Here is a 16,845-nt window from a genome sequence, read left to right as displayed (position 1 = left end):
TAGGGAATGTTAAATCTCATAACTATTTTATTAAGGCATGAGAAACTCATAAAATAAAATTCAGTTCTGTCTCAGTGTGGAGAGATAGCAGAGACATATGGGATATTCTTTGTTTAAGAAAAATCCAGTGACTGTTACAGTCAGCTTATTTTTCTTTACATTACTCAAGTTTTCGATATTTTACTTTTCCAGCATAATTGTCTTTCTGGAAAAATGCTGTAGACTATAATCAAATGGTTATAAATTATGGAATTATATAGCTGACATTTAAAAAAATTTCAGCTCAGAGCTAAAATTTGCATGTGTTTCAACTGCCATAGAATTCTCTACCAGTGTTTGCCCTATCCACCTATAAAGAACAACTAAATGCATAATAAAGAGAAAACCCCGAGGTCATTGGAAGTGCATGTGTTATGCCACACACATATTGACATAAAAATTAAACCTGCCAGGGAAAAAACAAAACAAAACAAGAAACTTAAGAATGTCATTGAAGGAGTGTGTGTTATCAAACACAAATACTGAGATAAAAATGAAATATTCTTAGGGTCAGCAAAATATCTCCTCTATTTTTATGGAAAAAGTACTTAATATCACCCTGTGCACATTTTATCTGATACAGTTGAGATGTATTTACTGCGCTGAAAGATTTATTGAGCTTTCATGGAAAGAGAATCATGTTGTGGTTTTTTGTTTGGGTCAGTTTCAACCTACAATGCTAAGCAAAATGACAAAAAATATTTGGATGTGGGGTTCTTACTAGAGACTGTTTTTTCCAAAGGACAGATTCTGATACTCCCCTAGCAGCATAATGAAGTATTTACTGCATTGTGTCTGTGTTAGAAATTCAGACAGGCCTAGAGAGATCAGAAGTATGGGAAGAACATGAAAAAAGACTGAAATTCTGAAAAACTTTGCCAAGGGTCAAATTGAACCAGTTCTCTGTAACCAGAATTTCCAGTGCAGTCAATTAAGCTTGTAAGTGCAGGGTGCATACAAGGTTGTCCAACAGTGCCTAAATAGGGTAATAGCACTATTTAATGGAAAATGAATATTGGAAGGCAGTTAAGTCAGAAAATGTAACCTGAAAAAGATAAGAATGTAAATGTAAATAAATGTAATAAGAAGAGTGATGAGCTTTTTATGGATTGTGGTAGCAATGATGATGCAGTCTATGCTCAGGTATGTCATATCAAGCAATAGGAGATAAAAATCTTCTATCTGCAGGTACTTATTGCTGTGTCAAAGAGCTAGGCAAAGCTAAAGAATAAAGGAAGAGGATGTTTAAAATCCTATATAACTGGTTTTCATGTAACAGTCAGGGGATGAAATGGGGCAAATCTGTATCAGGAAGCATTTCCTAGTAGCAAAAAGCATTTCAATATGGTGAGTCTTTCATCAGTATTAGCAGCTTAATTATGGAGATGTTGGTAAATACATCTATTCTCTCTTAAGTTTTTGAAAGCTGCTTGAGTATTTCAAGCCATACCAGCAGCCTCCAGCAGCATTTTTCTGTGCACTGGCAATGAAAAAGCAAATTGCAGCAACGGTTAGTGTTACTGTACTTTACTTTTTCATCTACAAAGGAAATTATTTTTCTCTCCTTGACGCTCAGAGTAAAAAATCTGGGAACATTTCTTTTTTGGCTGCTCATTTTATATATATGCCTGGGCAAGCCAAATACTTTCAAGTCAGAGCCAAGCTAGAACCAAGCCTAGGGTCTGATTTGTCTCTGGGAAACAAAACCAAAGCTGTACTACTAAAAGCACATTGTAAACTTAATGAATAATGAAATACAGAGAAAAAAATTCTGGAGACCAAGCCCAGACAGGGCAAAGGCAAAGTACTTAATGCAGTACATTTGTTTTGCATTACTATAGAATATGCATTTTCTTTTTAACCATTCAGAACATTCATTTCAATTTAATTAAGCATCAATCTACTAAGCTTGTAAGCTGAGTAAAAGGCCTTATAAGACTTGGGGCCACTAACAACTTCTCCAGCCCTGTAATAGCTGCTAGTGGTTGCATTGAACTTGCTCTGTGCTTTAAACAAATCACACAGAAAAATATTTTGTCAAATGTAAATACAGTATCCATAATCCAACAGAGATTACATTTGAGATGCATTAAGGTGATGCCTTTTTAAAAATGTACTTTTCCTCTTTTCCCCATCAGCTCTTGAAAAACTTAGGAAAAATTTTTTCATGACCCAGCCCCTACCTGAAATCAACTGATTCCAGAGGTCTCAGCCTGGCCTGAAAAGCAAATACAAATAGAGTTCTGTGGCATGCATTAGTGTGAAATTAGGCCTCAGCAGTTTGGAGATTATGATTTGATTCTCCAGGACATTAATATCCAAGCTATACCGTGCTGCTGTGTTCTGACAGCTGGAACACAGAAGACATTATTGTACAGAACTATTCATTATAATCATAAAGGAATGGTTTTAGAGGAAGCCACTTGACCACGTTTACCCACATTATGTAGCATTTATTCACATATAAGATAAAATCATGAGGGATCTGGCAGTGGAATTTTGCCATCAGATGTTCAGCCTCATGTTGGCTGTCTCACAGACAATACAAGTAAAACAAGAAATAGGCTAAGCCACAGAACAACAAAAGGTTGCACAGCCAATTCTTGCCTGAGAAGAGGCAGGAGCATAGCATATGAGATTTCCAGCTACTATATTCATCATATACATTTCCAACTACTATATTTAGCATATGCATCTACATTTACATATGTAGATGTACAAAGTACATCTGTAGGTGATGAAACCATACTGTATGCCCTGTTAAGACCTAACTTATCACATGGTAGGATGCTTATCCCCTGTCTTGAAAGTGAAAACCTTAAAATTTCATGAGAAAAATCAACTCTAAAAAAACTCCTTATTGGTACTTGTGAACATATTCTTACCATTTTTATAATAATTTCAAGTACATGCATGTAATGCATGTAAATCCAAGTGTGCTTTTTCAGCATTTGGCCAGCATTCAATCCACTACATAAGGACACTCCTAAGTACCATTTACAAGATGACTGGATTTAAAGAATACAGCCCACAATTCTGTACATTTGGAACCATATCCAGGAGATAAAATATCACCTTGCTAATATAATAATGTTGGTATCTATTTTACAGTTTCTCTCTTGCAGTCCTGCTGGGTGCAGAATAGTCACTTGCTTCAAACAAAAGACCATTTAATAATTTTCCTCTTTTAAAAAAAACAAAAAAAACCAACAAAACACTGAGCTGAATCTAAATCAACAATGCAAATAAAGGCATCCTAATCTCTGTATTCTGATATCTCAGACACTTACATGGCAACTAGAGAATGGGAAAACTTTAGTTAATTTCCATACCTCTTAAATGATGCACGGATGACAATAACAAAATATTAAGATGATTTTTTTTTTTTTGTTTGTACTTCATAGTCTTCTGATTACAGGTTTCAGTTAATCTGTTTGTAAACACATGCTTCATTTGGTGTTTATTTGTTTTTGTCACAGGTTTGTTTATATTTGTATTCCATTGTGCTATGAAAGAAAATGTGCAGAAACAGTGGAGGAGACATCTCTGTTGTGGCAGATTCCGACTGGCTGACAATTCAGGTAAAGGCAGTTCCCATCTCCCCTCCTTAGGTGCTGCAGTTGTCTGTAGAAGTCTAGGTAAACAGTTATTCATTAATATAATATATGCTATTTTATTTTAATATGATATAAGGTAAGCCAGAGATGTGGAAAAATGGGTCAATCATAGGCTGTCCCTTCAGTTCTAATAATTAATTGTCTAGGGACTTTTCAGATATTACTGTGTAAAAAATTCTCAAATCTTTCAGGGTTCCATTAAAGGCAGCTGGTAAATTTTGGCCCATCAGACCCTAAAAATAACAAAATAGAAAAGAATGCAGAGATTCAAACTTTGTCATTCCAAACCCCGTCTTACTCGTATTTTCTCCTGTATAAAAGTATGTTGATTTTAAATTATGTGGGCTGGTGAGCTGATGTAGGAGCAATTATTAAAAGTTGCATGGAAATATTCTGCCTTCTTTTGCTTTTATCTTTGCCTTTTTAAACTGTCCTGTCCTTTCCATTGAATTCAGAGACTATTAGAGACTCAGGAACATAGAAAATTCCTTTAACAGAAGCCTGATTAGGTTCTAGAACTAAAGTTCACCTTCATCTGCAGCAGTCAGAGGGAAAGGAGAGATGTTGGTTTGGACACAGGAAAAGTCCAGTGCTTGGGCCAGCCACTATATTTTTAGTTTCCTGCATCTTTTGCCATCTTGGATAGCATGAGATTGCTGTGTTCAGGCAACTGGCTCTTCTTTTGCTGTCTGATGTGGTGATTTGGACCATATAATATAATATAATATGGTTCTTGTTCAATGACCTATGTTCAAATCTACATCTGGTGTAAGGTGGCATAAGCTCACTGCTTTCTATGGTAAGCTTTCATTTTGTAGGAAGAAAACTTCATTCTTTATTTCAAAGAGTTAATGCAAACTAGGAAAATCATATTCACTCTGATTGGACATCCAAATTGATTCATATTTTCTGTTTCCATGTAATTTATCCTGTAACTCCTGAACTGAAAAATAAAGATGGATCAAATTATTCTTTTTCCTACTGTTGGGCAGTTTGTGGGTATGAATATGGTAAAAATGAAAACATAAAGGATTTGATTATTTTAGTGGTATAGTTAATGTGATGTCATTATGTCTGGCATTAACCAGTTTATCTCCACGGGCTGGTTTTAATCTCCACAAACCTGACACTGTTTTCAGGCAGAATAGTGAAATATAAGTCAAATGTGAACTTGCATACCTAAAGACTCTAGCAATAATTTAGTATAAAGTATTTGTCTTGATTTAAATCAAGACTAAAGTGGCCCACATGTCTTTGGCTGGGGCCTCTCTTCCATTTTGTGAATTTCATTGATGTGCAGTAAATAACAGCAAGGTGACTGAATTGTGAAACTTCCTGCACTTACCTGCAATTATAAGTAGTTAAAAAGTAGTTAGATACTTTTATTCTACTGATATTGATTCACTTGTGATGAGTTTTTAAGTATTAGTTTTGTTCAGTCAGTTTTTTGTGTTAGCTATTCAATTTAATTTTGGAAGTTGTTCCAGCATAAGAGCCTATTGTTTTAATGGTTTGGACAAAATTCTTTAAATGTGATCTACTGAATAAACTTTATTGTATAACTTGTTTGCCAATATGCTAACCAACAAGTTAGTGGTTAGTACGTAGTATCTCCTGCAGCAGCAGCAGCAGATCATATGATCATTGATGTTAAGATCATTGTAAATGTTCCTATCTATCCCTTTCCCATCATCTTTGGATTTTGCTCTTCAGATCAGGAAATTTTGGTATCTCTGTACTGCTACAGAGCTTCTCTGCTGTTCTGCATTCTGGAAAGCCAGGTTATACTTGCAGTTCTGCTGTCCAGACAAACTACTGTTAGAATTTTAGAGCCACCAATTTCAACCTGCTACGGTAGAGTAAAGCAAGTCAGAATAATTTTGTCATTCTTAAGAACCAAAGAGGATACCTGACAGGAAAAGGATAGATTATTTGTTATAAGCAATACTAAGCAAGGTACCAGATATTTGAAATAATCATAGTTGAATAAATCAGGCATTTATTATCTGTGGTAGTTATTTATGTAAAATTTCTCAATCATTTTTAGATTGGAGCAAAACAGCAACGAATATTATAAAGAAGAGTTCTGATAATCTTGGGAAATCCTTATCCTCCAGTTCCATCGGCTCCAATTCAACCTACCTAACATCCAAATCAAAATCCACAACAAATACATATTGCAAACGAAACAGCCATACAGGTGAGTTCTTGCACTGCCACCCAGTGCATCTGTGAGTACACAGAGCTGTGTTAAAGGCACAGCAAGAGTTTCTACCCAAAGGTTAAAGAAGAAAATGTCATCAATTTGTATAGTGTCAGTATTTTTTAAATATATGTTTAATAAGAGCCATTACCCAACTGCAGTGCATTCAATATAGAGCTGATCTCCATATGTTCCCATACTAAATGAAATAGGCTTGACGAAAGCAAATTTTGCTTATTATCCTATTGTAAACACAGGGTAGCCAAAGCACAGAGAGATGACGTTCTTCACCCAAGGTAACAGGAAAGTTGGCAGTACAGCTGGAAATAGGAATCAAGTCTTCAGAGTCCAAGTTCACAGCTGATTGTCTTGGTTAAACTCCTTTCATCTAACTGTAAAACATTTATGGGTAAAACGACAAATGGAGCCTACTCGGAAATGGATACTGTGTTCCCAGAGTATGCATTGTCTTGCCCTTCTACAAATAGCCATATCTACTGCTTATTTATTTAGATGTCAATGGCATATATAATAAAAGGCATCATCTGTATTCCACTCATACCATGAAAATGTGCTCATTTTAAGAAGAGTTAAAGGGAGCAAAGAAAGAGCAGCTGGAATGATTTGCAAGTTTGGTTGTGTCTGAGATAATATTTCAGAAATTCACTTATATAGTTCAGAATTTTTTGTTACTCTGTTTTTGTGAGTGCATGTTTTTGTCCTGTGTAAAGTCACATAGCATTATTATACAGTACTCTTTTATAAATATAGTGGAAATAAAATATGCGCACATATTTAACTCAAAGGTGTGTTTACTTGCTTTAAAATATTTATTAGAAAAAGCGTTTATATATGAAGTAGATTATTTCACTGGAAGGAAAGTTATGTTGTTTCTTAAGTATTAATTATTTTCAATAAGCCCCCAATGTCTCATTTGTAATGGCACAGTCTCTCATTTCTTGATGCATGGCATAGTTTCCAGGAAATACCTTCTATTTTTTTTATTGATGATCATTATCTCCTTCATTTAGGCACAAACATTTCATTTTTTTAAATAATTACAACTATTGTTTTGTCACTGACCAAGATTCAGTGCATCCATTAGCATGAGGGATTGTGCATCAGGTATTTTAAGATTTTAAAACTTCATTGTTTATTGAGAACATACAAGAAGCACGTCTGCTTTGAACACAGTAAAAATGGGAGGTGTCTTAGAAATTCCCAATAGCTGATAGCACCTGTGCTTGGTCTCAGGACTGCTGTTCACAGCAGCACTGGGAGCACACGGCTGGTGCCTGTTCCTGCACCCAGCTGCCCTGATCAAGCTGTTCATTCATCTCTTCCCTGCAGGAACACTTCTGCCAGCAGTCTTCCACAAACAGCATCTTTAATATCCACCCATCACAGTGCTATTTTTATTTAATAGTAGGGATGGACAGCATCATGCCCTTTCTGCAGCAGAGAATTCCCTTTTGTACTCATGGCAGATCAGTCTTTAGATCCTTGATCTGGGGATTAATGATAAAAATATGCTTAAATGCTTTGTTGGATTCCGAGTTTTTTATCATGTTATCAATTAAGAAGATTTAGTGCTGGAGTTTTTGCAAGGCATTCTTGAAGTAAAAAAAAAAATAAACTGTTCCAGATAAAAAGTAGTAAAGTTAAAAGAAACTTGCACATCTCTATTCTTCAATAATTATTAGTTTAATCCTGTGCATAAATTATTCCTAAAAAAGGATTGCAGTTCTTAATGCAATCAAAGTTTTTAATATGATGGTTTATTGGACATTAAGGGAATACAAGTTTTCTTTTTTTTTTTAAATTTTAACACATTTCACTTTCTTCTCTAAAAATACACATCTTATTGTGATATGCCATAGGAATTTTTGATAACACTAGGTTTTTAAATACTGACATATCTTTTCATGTATAAAATAATAAAAGTAATAAAAAATAATATTCAGATTCTGACTGTTAATACAGCTGAACTTCTCAGTTTGCCAACTTAGCTAAATTGCAGGCAAAGAATGTCGTAGCTACATGTCTTGGCAAGCCTTGTTGATATGGTTATAATATGCTCCCTGGAATTGACACAAGCATTCATGTGTTTGTGGTGTAGATAATGTCTTCTAAGGCCCTTTCCTCATCAGTGGTGGAGCATTACAGGTAAAGTGAGAATTGCTTTTGTTGAATGCATGATTGGAACAGGGTGGAGGGATGCTTCTTGCATGATGTCCTCATTGACGCAGAGGATTTTGCTAATCAGAAACGCTGCTTATTTCTATTACATCACTGATGCTGAATCAGAGGACAAGCATGCTTCATACGCTGGGTGTCTGCACTCTGCATGGGGCACGAAGCATTTACAAGTTGCCATTTCAGAAAACAGACATTAATGTCCTGACATTAATGCCTGTGTGCAGTAGTCTGGGGAAAGGAGATTATCCTGAAACACCCCGACACGAAGCATACATTAAAGAGCAAAAAAAATCTGATTGAGTTCCAGAAGATTGTTTAGTATTTATCAAAGGTATAACAGAACATTTAATATACCTCTATTTGGTCTATGGCCATTACTGGATTAGTCTTCTAGACAATGAGATTGTTATATACGTTAGCACCCAAAATTACTCTGGATTATGGCAAATATGTGCCTGAAAGTGTCCTATAAACTGCTGTTTGAATACAGTATGCACCAACACAAATATTGGATGGACACTCATGGGTGAACAAAAGAGGTCACTATGGCATCTTGTGCCCCAGCTGTCTACAAACCCAAACCAAACTACTTGTAGAAAGCACTTAAACACCCTTTGTAACACTTCTGTGAATTAGAATTTAAGATTACATCTGCAGAGAATTTGGTCATACAACCCCTACTTATTTCAGGGATATACAATTTTAACCCTGTACTTAGATGTGAAACCATTGTAAATGCATACATTTGAAAGGCTCTCACTATTCAGAAGTCTGCCATTGGACATGGAATTATTCACTGCAATTCATGAACATTCTTGAGTGCTTTGAAAAATCATCCTGATAAGCCTCAACATGCCTGTTTCTGTTTTAATGAGTAAAACTGTTTTGATTTCTCTGTCTGCAATCCATTTCTCCTTCGCAACTTTTGCGCTCTTTTATGGCTTGATATCATGACTTTTCCAGGGATGGGATGACTTTTCTGTTTATTTCTAGTTGGTTTATTTCTAAGAAAAGTTTTTTTATGAAATTGTAGTTCAAGTGGTATGCTTAATTCTTAAATGATCCTTTAAAAAGGAATTTTTGGAGATAACTGAGGTCTTGTAAACAGTCATCAAAAATGTCACTTGTAAAAAACATTGCTTCCCAGGATACTCCACCTTACTGCTGGCTAGCAGTGGTGCAGACCTTGCCCAGGTTCAGGAATTAATTCCAGCTACCACAGGAGAAGAGATTAGGTTGGGACAGCATACTTGAGAAAATGAGAGACAAGCTCTCTCCTTCTCATTTCTCACTACGTTAGCTCTACCTACCGACCATTATCTGAACAGCAGCAAGGCGAGGTGCTGAGGCAGACTTCCCCAGTCAGGCTGGGAATTGCCTTTCTTCTTTATCACCCTTGACCTCTAGCTCGTGGACTCTGAAGGGAGACGCAGTTGGGGCGTATTTTCCTCCTTACAGTTTTCAGCCTGCACCCTCCACATTACGGAAAAATCAAGGTGGGGCTAGGCAAGCACAAAGTTTTGGCTTTGGTTATCTGCTTTCGGATGAAAGACATCCTCTGCTACATTCAGCACAGATTATGTTATTTCTGTGCATAGCTCAAAACATCCTCTGTTGAAATAATTAAATCTCTTCACAGATATTCTACAATGCTTTCTTATGTGGAGATGGTATTTATTGACATCCAGTGCTATCAAAATAGTTTTGGTTTGTAAGATTCAGAGCATCAGCAGTAAACTAATATATTAAAAGGTTGTAGGAGTCAGTAGCACTTTAGGCAAAATATTAGAGGGATAATTTCAAGAGATACCTGAAGGGTCTGCCCACAAAACCAGTTATCTCAAAAGAATTTAGAAGAAGCAAACTCAAGCCAAAAAGTTTTTTGCTGACTTTTAGGACAGTAATTTAGTTCAGCAGTAGTGGCAATTTAGGGTGTATCAGTGTAGGAGTGACATAGCTTTTAAACTTTGAATTTGCTTAAGAGGCTCTAACATCTTCTTGTTGCTTTTTTCCTCCTTTAGAGAATGTTTTCCTTGACAAGCCATCTTCAAAATTTGCCCAAGAGGATGGAGAACAGACATCAATCATCCCTGTCCACCAGGTTATTGACAAGGTCAAAGGATACTGCAATCCTCACTCTGACAACTTCTATAAAAATATCATCATGTCCGACACATTTAGTCGCAGCACAAAGTTCTAACTGCGTTTCTGATTTACTTTTGCTTTTTTTTCAATCAAAGAAATACAAAAAGTCTGCCTGAAGCTGAGAATATTGGATGTCACAGAATGTGACCTGCTCAGTTATTTTTTTTCCCAGCTCTCCTGCAAACAGCTGCCACTTAAGGATGGATTATTTTAAGTTTTTACTGTTGTGGGAAACGACAATTTTCTATCATGGTGTTGAGCTGGTTTTAAATGTGTGCCAGACAGCATGATGTCTGGACAGTTAATTATAATCCTGTGTAAATATCTTTTAATACTGAAGAGCCACAAGCCTAACTTTAAAATATATAATCCAAACAGACCCATGTCTTGACTCTTGAAAAAAATAGCAGACATGTCCTGCAGTACAGGCAAGCCTTTATTGAGCAGTTTGCTTATGGTCTTTTTCTTTTGAAAAATACGGATTTTCCCTATGACGCTTGTTAGATTCTTGCTTCTTGGATGTCTAGTGCTGTTCTTTACTCTTTATTCTAGAGTAATACCCTAGCACCACTTAAAGGGTTATTTTAAACTATTTTTGCCTAAATAGACCTGATCATGCAAACTTTACTCACCAAAACAGTATGTGCTGTAAATGCAGGCCATTTGTATCCATATACATAGAAAAACAGTTTACACAAAGTTGTGTTTCAGCATTTATTGATTGGTATGTATGAAGTGCAGTGTCTTCCATCTAGAGTCTATGTTTAATTTTTCTTGATAAAAAAAATAATGAAGACATTCAACTATATATGAATATATAAATATATACCTAGAACTCTCTCTACAAGTATTTTTATAATAATACACACAGTAAGTATGACAGCATATACCAGGCACAATATAAAAACTATGGACGGTGCTAAAACTTAAGTTTAAATATTTAAATATAAGATGAATTCTTTGTAAACTCATGAGTTTGTCAGTCTCTGTACTTCACATATGCTGTACGTATAGGCACCTCCATCAGATGGCATTTCAACATTAGGATAACCTGGAATATGTTTACCAGAAATAAATAAACAACATCTTTCTGGGCACATAACATTATCAGTATCAGTATCCCTCTGTTGCCCTGTTGGATGACATGATTGAGATTGTTGGATGCACAGAGTTTAAATGGTGTTCAGGCAATATTAAGCAATTTCACATTGCTATGCTGTGTCCATAATGACCCTGAGGGGTGGGGGGGTGTGTGTGCAGAGAACAGACAAAAGCATAAAATGCTTTCTTGTTTTATTCTCTATAAATGTGTGACATTAGCAAGTGACCTAGAGTGCCAAAAGGGCATCTCCTCATGAACCATGTTTGACCCCATGACAAACTTTGTAAAAATTGTAGCTGCACATGTTTCTGAAGGCATGTGCCAAAACAGTAAAGGTTTTTTCAAGTACTGCTTTCAGAGGAGAATGTCTCCTAAAGGAAGTTTTAATTTTTAAAATTATCCCCTTTTTAACCAAAGTATTTTTAGCCAGTTATTTAATTATTTGAATTTAGAGAGCATAAAGTTGTGCTGAGATTTTTCAGTTGCCAAGCAGGTGGGGATGTGGGTTTGTGCTTTCTCTGCTCTTTGCACTTGCTTTTGTGTGCAGAGATCATTTAACGCTGTGACCGCACAAATGGCACATTTTCCCTGGCTGCAAACACCTGCAAATTCCACCCAGGAACACTGCTGTCACTACATGGACTTAAACAAAACCTCAGTCTCATAACTGCAAATGCATTTGTGGTGTATGAATGGAAGTCAGCCCCATTCACTCAAACTGGAATTAATAACAGGGATGAGTGTTGTCAGATATCTTTAATAATTGAAATAATTTACAGAGAGATTATGTACAAGCATTTACTGAACTTATATTTTATCATCCCATTTGCTTAACTACTGTAGATAATAGTGTTCACATAGCAGCTTACTGTGAGATTTCTACCTGATTAAGATGTTCAAAAGTGAAGAGAAGGAAAACCAAACATTCCTGAAAAAATGAAGAATCAATAAAACAATGGATTAATGAAAGCTAAATAAAAAGAAAACACAGTATCCTGAATGAAGCTGAGCTGTAATCTATCAGTTTAATGTACATCTACCTGTATTTTTTCTGAGTTAAGATTTTTTTCTCCTTTTTTACTACCATGTAGTAATCTTAAACTGTCTGTGTCATTTAGTTGCTCTTGAATGCTCTCAATTCTGCAATGTAAAGCTTCTATTTTGTAGTTGACATGCTGTAACCTCCCTTGTATATATTTATTTATTTGTGAGGTTAAATATGTCAAAAATACTTAGCACTATATTGACTGTTCTTGTTACTTTAATGCTAAGTTTCTGCTTCATCATAGAAGAAGAGGGAAAGAATAATTTCTTAAATGTTTTTTCTAAATAACTTGTGAAACAATATACTGTAGCTCTATCTTTTGCAACTTTGAGGAAACTTGTCAGTGTAATTTGTGATACTAGTCAGTGAAATATAGTGTAACAGGTTTGAAGATGGACTAAAATGGAAAGAAACCTTTTCAAGTAAACATTTTTTATGTTAGTGTTCCAAATAATTAAAGCCTTTTAATAGTGAATGGTTGACTTTTATTTTTCGTTTTTAGTGTTTAATGGCAAAATTTAGGCAGTGGAATTCTGGCAAATAATCTTGTGGTTCTTTTAAGTACTTGAGGCAGGTACATGCCTAGCCAAAATGTTGGAAATAAATGTGCAAGACCAGCTTCATCTCATCAGGGGAACACATTTTGCAGAATATGCCTTTCCCTTTTGTAAGTTACTCAATGCCACATTCAGGGAATGATCTGGAAGTTATGCAATCTCATTTATTTACAGTGGCAGTCATGTCATAGAAATGAAAGGAAAATCAAGGCAGCAGACAATATGCTGGGATGATATTCTGAAGTAATACAAATAAATAATCTACAACTCAGGAGTTATTCCTTTCTATATGATTCTCTCCAGCTGAGTGTTGTCCCTCATTATCAATAATTTCATTCAACTTGTAATCATACTTTGATCACTGCTGACAATTTTGATTCAGCCAATCACTTGGTTAATACACACTAATGTATAAACAATAGATGTCACACACTAATGGCCTACCTTTACTTACTTTCCTCTAAAGATAGAAATATGCTGAAATGTGTCAGATCTGCTCCCCTGTATTTGTCTTTTCATAAAAAATGCACAGAATACAAGGACATCTTTTAAAAGCATTTTAAAAAATGGAGAAAGTGGCATTAATAATGAGGCTGCTGGGTGCACCTGTGTACAGTCTGTGTGTGTCTGTGGACAGTGAACACTGCCCTTGGGCTTTATGTCTTGAAGAGTGTGGGAGGACCTCTGAGGGAAGAAGCCCAGGTTTTTTTCCCAAGTAGAATCTTGGCAGATGCCAAACTTGTAAGGAGTTTGCAGCATTTGGGGGTGGATTTATTTTTCTCCTCCTTTTATCACTTTTTAAATACCAAGAACAATTTTATTTTAATCCTCTACTGTTAACAACTTCCTACTGTAACCCATTGAGTTACATAAAATGCCACTTCATTTTATTACTTTTGAAAGGCTGATCTATAATCAGACACATCTATGTAACTTCAGGGACAGCTCCCGAGTTACAGGGCAGCAATGTGTCATTCATGGAGTCATTACAAAAAAGTTTTTATGCATTTGCTTTATATAAAGATGTAAATCCACATATGGGTCAGCAAATTAGGCAAAGGGCTTAGAAGTTAATGCCAGAGAAGTCAATCATGCAAACCAGAGTGTGGAGCAGACCTTTCATGGCCAGCACTCCAGCTGCTGCTGTGCCAAGGAGGCTTTCCCCTTCACCCTCCACTTAACCAGTCTCTGGCTACTTGGTGCATTTATTTGTCAGATCTCCTGGAACCATTGTGACACTTCCATCCTCAGGACAATCATTTACTGTAGTGCTAGAGAAAGAGAAAGGGAAGAAGAAAAAAAGAAGATAAAGGGAAACTGAAACTAAAAGAAAAGGTAGTTGCCAAGGCCTGCTTTGCATCTTCTTACACTTTTCACATAATTTCTTGCCCCTTGTCTAGGCCACCCTGACCAACAATGGAGACAAGGCCACTGGAGTAGGTAGGGCACACCACTATGGCTACTAGTGCATTTGTCTATGTAAGCTAATGTTTTTCACTCTCCAGCTTTAAGCTGAAAATTAGAGATTTTTTTTTCAAGCAACAATTCCAGCACTTCCATGCTTGAAGACTAACCTAGAATAATATTGTAGTAGTGCAGGAAGAAGCTAATTCCTCTCATGATGAGAAATCAGGCTGATAAGAACCACACCAGAAATGGCTAAATAAATCTCATGGAAACCTTTTCTGGAAGGATAACCTTTCCTCAGATGCATCTGCTTACTCAAAGCCAATGCTGCTGTTGTTCTCACTAGAGAATAGTTTTAGCACTCATGAGGAGAGCACACTGTGGTGCTGTCCATATGGATGGCTTAACCACAACCATCTGTGCTTAACCACAGCACTTTGAGTGACACAGTTTTCTTGAGGTATTTTGAGTGAGCTACCTTACAAAATAAAGACCAGTTGGATTCTTTAGCTTGTCACAGATAGGGCACTTTTTCCTGACTATTCTAGTACTTCTTAAAAAATATAGCTTTAGATATAAAAGGGTTCTCAAAAATCTAAACTGTAGTCCATACATGAAGTGTAGGGGAAAGAGCAAAGGCTAATAACTGATCTTATATATTATTCCACTGCCATGTTTTTCCCAATCTGGGAGCCCTCCAAAGTGAGGGAAAAGGCAGCCATGGTGGGGGAGTGGACCCTGCTCTGTCTGGTGGGCAGAGGGCTCCCACTCTCCCTGTCCTGCTGCATCTCACAGGTCTCCAGCACCAACTGCAGTAAATGCAATGATGTTACGCATTTACAAAATTTTACACTGGTTTTCTTTTTTGCTTGTCTGGTTCCTGCTTTTCCAGCAGAGGGCAGTGGCATATTTCTAGTTATAAAGCTGTAAAAATCCAGTGAAAAATGCAGAAAGATTCCTCCATATGTGCACCACACAGAAATAAGTAGGAGAGTTCATACCAGGTTTGTCTATTATTTAGCAATCGGTTACATCACCGGATAAAGCAAACACTCTGCACTCAGGGAAGTGAGGGGAAAGAGCTGTCTGCCTGCATTTGGGCACACTTAGTGGAAAGAGCAATACAGAGTCTCTCTGTATTCTCTCTCGCTGGTTGTTATATTTTCTCCTTATTTGCTCTGAGGGGATGCAATGGAATTAGCAACTGCTACACTTCTGTCAGCTGAGCAAACACAACCAGCTCACAATTTCAGGCTTGTACACTGTCTTATTCCAGTATTGGGTAAATTTTTTGATCTTCTGGGATGTCAGCCTGTGACTCAGAAATTCACTGTATGTATAATTGTCCAGGGAGGGAAAAATCCCAGCAGCTCTCTGTTGACAGTGGCACGCAGATTCATACCTCCCTACCACTTTTTCCATCAAGGCAAAGGAACAGATCTGCTGTCAGCTGGATCTTCTGTTCACATGCTCCTTCCCCATGGCACATATTACCCAGTCAGCCCAAGAAAGGTACAGAACTGCTGGGCTGCAGACCCAGCTGTACAGCTGCCCCATGGCCATCCCATCATGGGGCAGGACTGAGCAGAAAGCTGCTCCATTGGAAAATGGCACCCTGTCAAAATAAAAATGTCTCATCTGCAGTTCTGGCTTGTCCCTGGACTCTCACAGGCATGTTCCTCTGAATGCACACAGTTCCAGCACCAAGCTGAGGGGAGAAGAGTTGCCTGGGATGGATAGAGTGGGAAAGGCAGGGAAAGACATGGCCTGCTTTAGCCTCACTTACTTTTTTGGAGAGTGGCTGCTGTGGCTGTGGGAAGAAGGAGCAGTGGGAAAGGAATCCCACGAGGGGTCAGGGTTTGGTGTACAGAGCAGAGCAGGAGATTAGTGTGACAGATGTCATGACACCATCACTTCTCCACAGACTTGTGGTATTGGTGTAGCAGAAGTTCAGAGTCACAGCACGGCCCTGTTACTGGCTGTGTTACATCTTTTGGTGTCCTTACATGAGCACAGCTCTGAACAAGGCAGGAGCCAGCATGAGCTCCCCAAAATTTCTCTGTCTTCTCTAAAACAAATGCTCACTTCCCAGGAAGGCAGACATGCCAGTTTGCCTCTCAGTCTAGATGCAAACATCTGCTTGCTCAGATACAATAATTTTCTCAAATTAACGAAGGTACAGAATAATCTGGGGTTTATGTGGCACTGCTCACAGAACCACAATCAACTGTATAGGACAGGGAGGATGCTCCAAAAAGGAGGGCAGGCACGGAAAAATAACATTTGTGAAGCTTTACAGGGGCACTGAATGACAGGGGCTGAGATACTGTGATTTTCCATGCAGAGTGCAACTAAAAGAGCTCTCAGAGAAGCTCTGTTTGCACAGGCCCAGGCTGAGCTCTGCAGGAAGGACAGATCAAGGGGATGGAGCTCCAGCAGCCTTCAACCAAGAGTATCTTCTTCACCCTTTCTTTGGTGTAGCCTAGGGATGGTGGTAACTGTGGAGCAAGATTTGAAGCAGGCTGGCTAAT

At 37.3% G+C, this 16,845-nt stretch overlaps 1 protein-coding gene across 7 annotated transcripts in view; it reads left to right on the top strand.

Annotated features, from left to right (window-relative positions):
* The window catches only part of ADGRG6 (adhesion G protein-coupled receptor G6), a 109,070-nt gene extending 96,245 nt beyond the window's left edge, over nucleotides 1-12,825 (top strand). For 3 of the 7 annotated variants that reach the window (XM_079331164.1, XM_079331163.1, XM_079331162.1), the window contains 3 exons: nucleotides 3,519-3,620; nucleotides 5,704-5,856; nucleotides 10,080-12,825. In XM_079331164.1, the coding sequence (XP_079187290.1) occupies nucleotides 3,519-3,620; nucleotides 5,704-5,856; nucleotides 10,080-10,258 (434 nt within the window). In that variant the 3' untranslated portion in view covers nucleotides 10,259-12,825. Of the gene's footprint in view, nucleotides 1-3,518; nucleotides 3,621-5,703; nucleotides 5,857-6,116; nucleotides 6,656-7,978; nucleotides 8,026-10,079 lie in introns of those variants that run through there. The other 4 variants (XM_079331167.1, XM_079331165.1, XM_079331168.1 and 1 more) reach the window with 4 other exon arrangements.
* The last annotated feature ends 4,020 nt before the right edge of the window (nucleotides 12,826-16,845 follow it).

This window comes from Erithacus rubecula (assembly GCF_903797595.1).
Source record: "Erithacus rubecula genome assembly, chromosome: 2".
Lineage (NCBI taxonomy): Eukaryota > Metazoa > Chordata > Aves > Passeriformes > Muscicapidae > Erithacus > Erithacus rubecula.
Note: the sequence above shows the minus strand (reverse complement) of the source record. Positions and strands in the feature narration are given on the sequence as shown.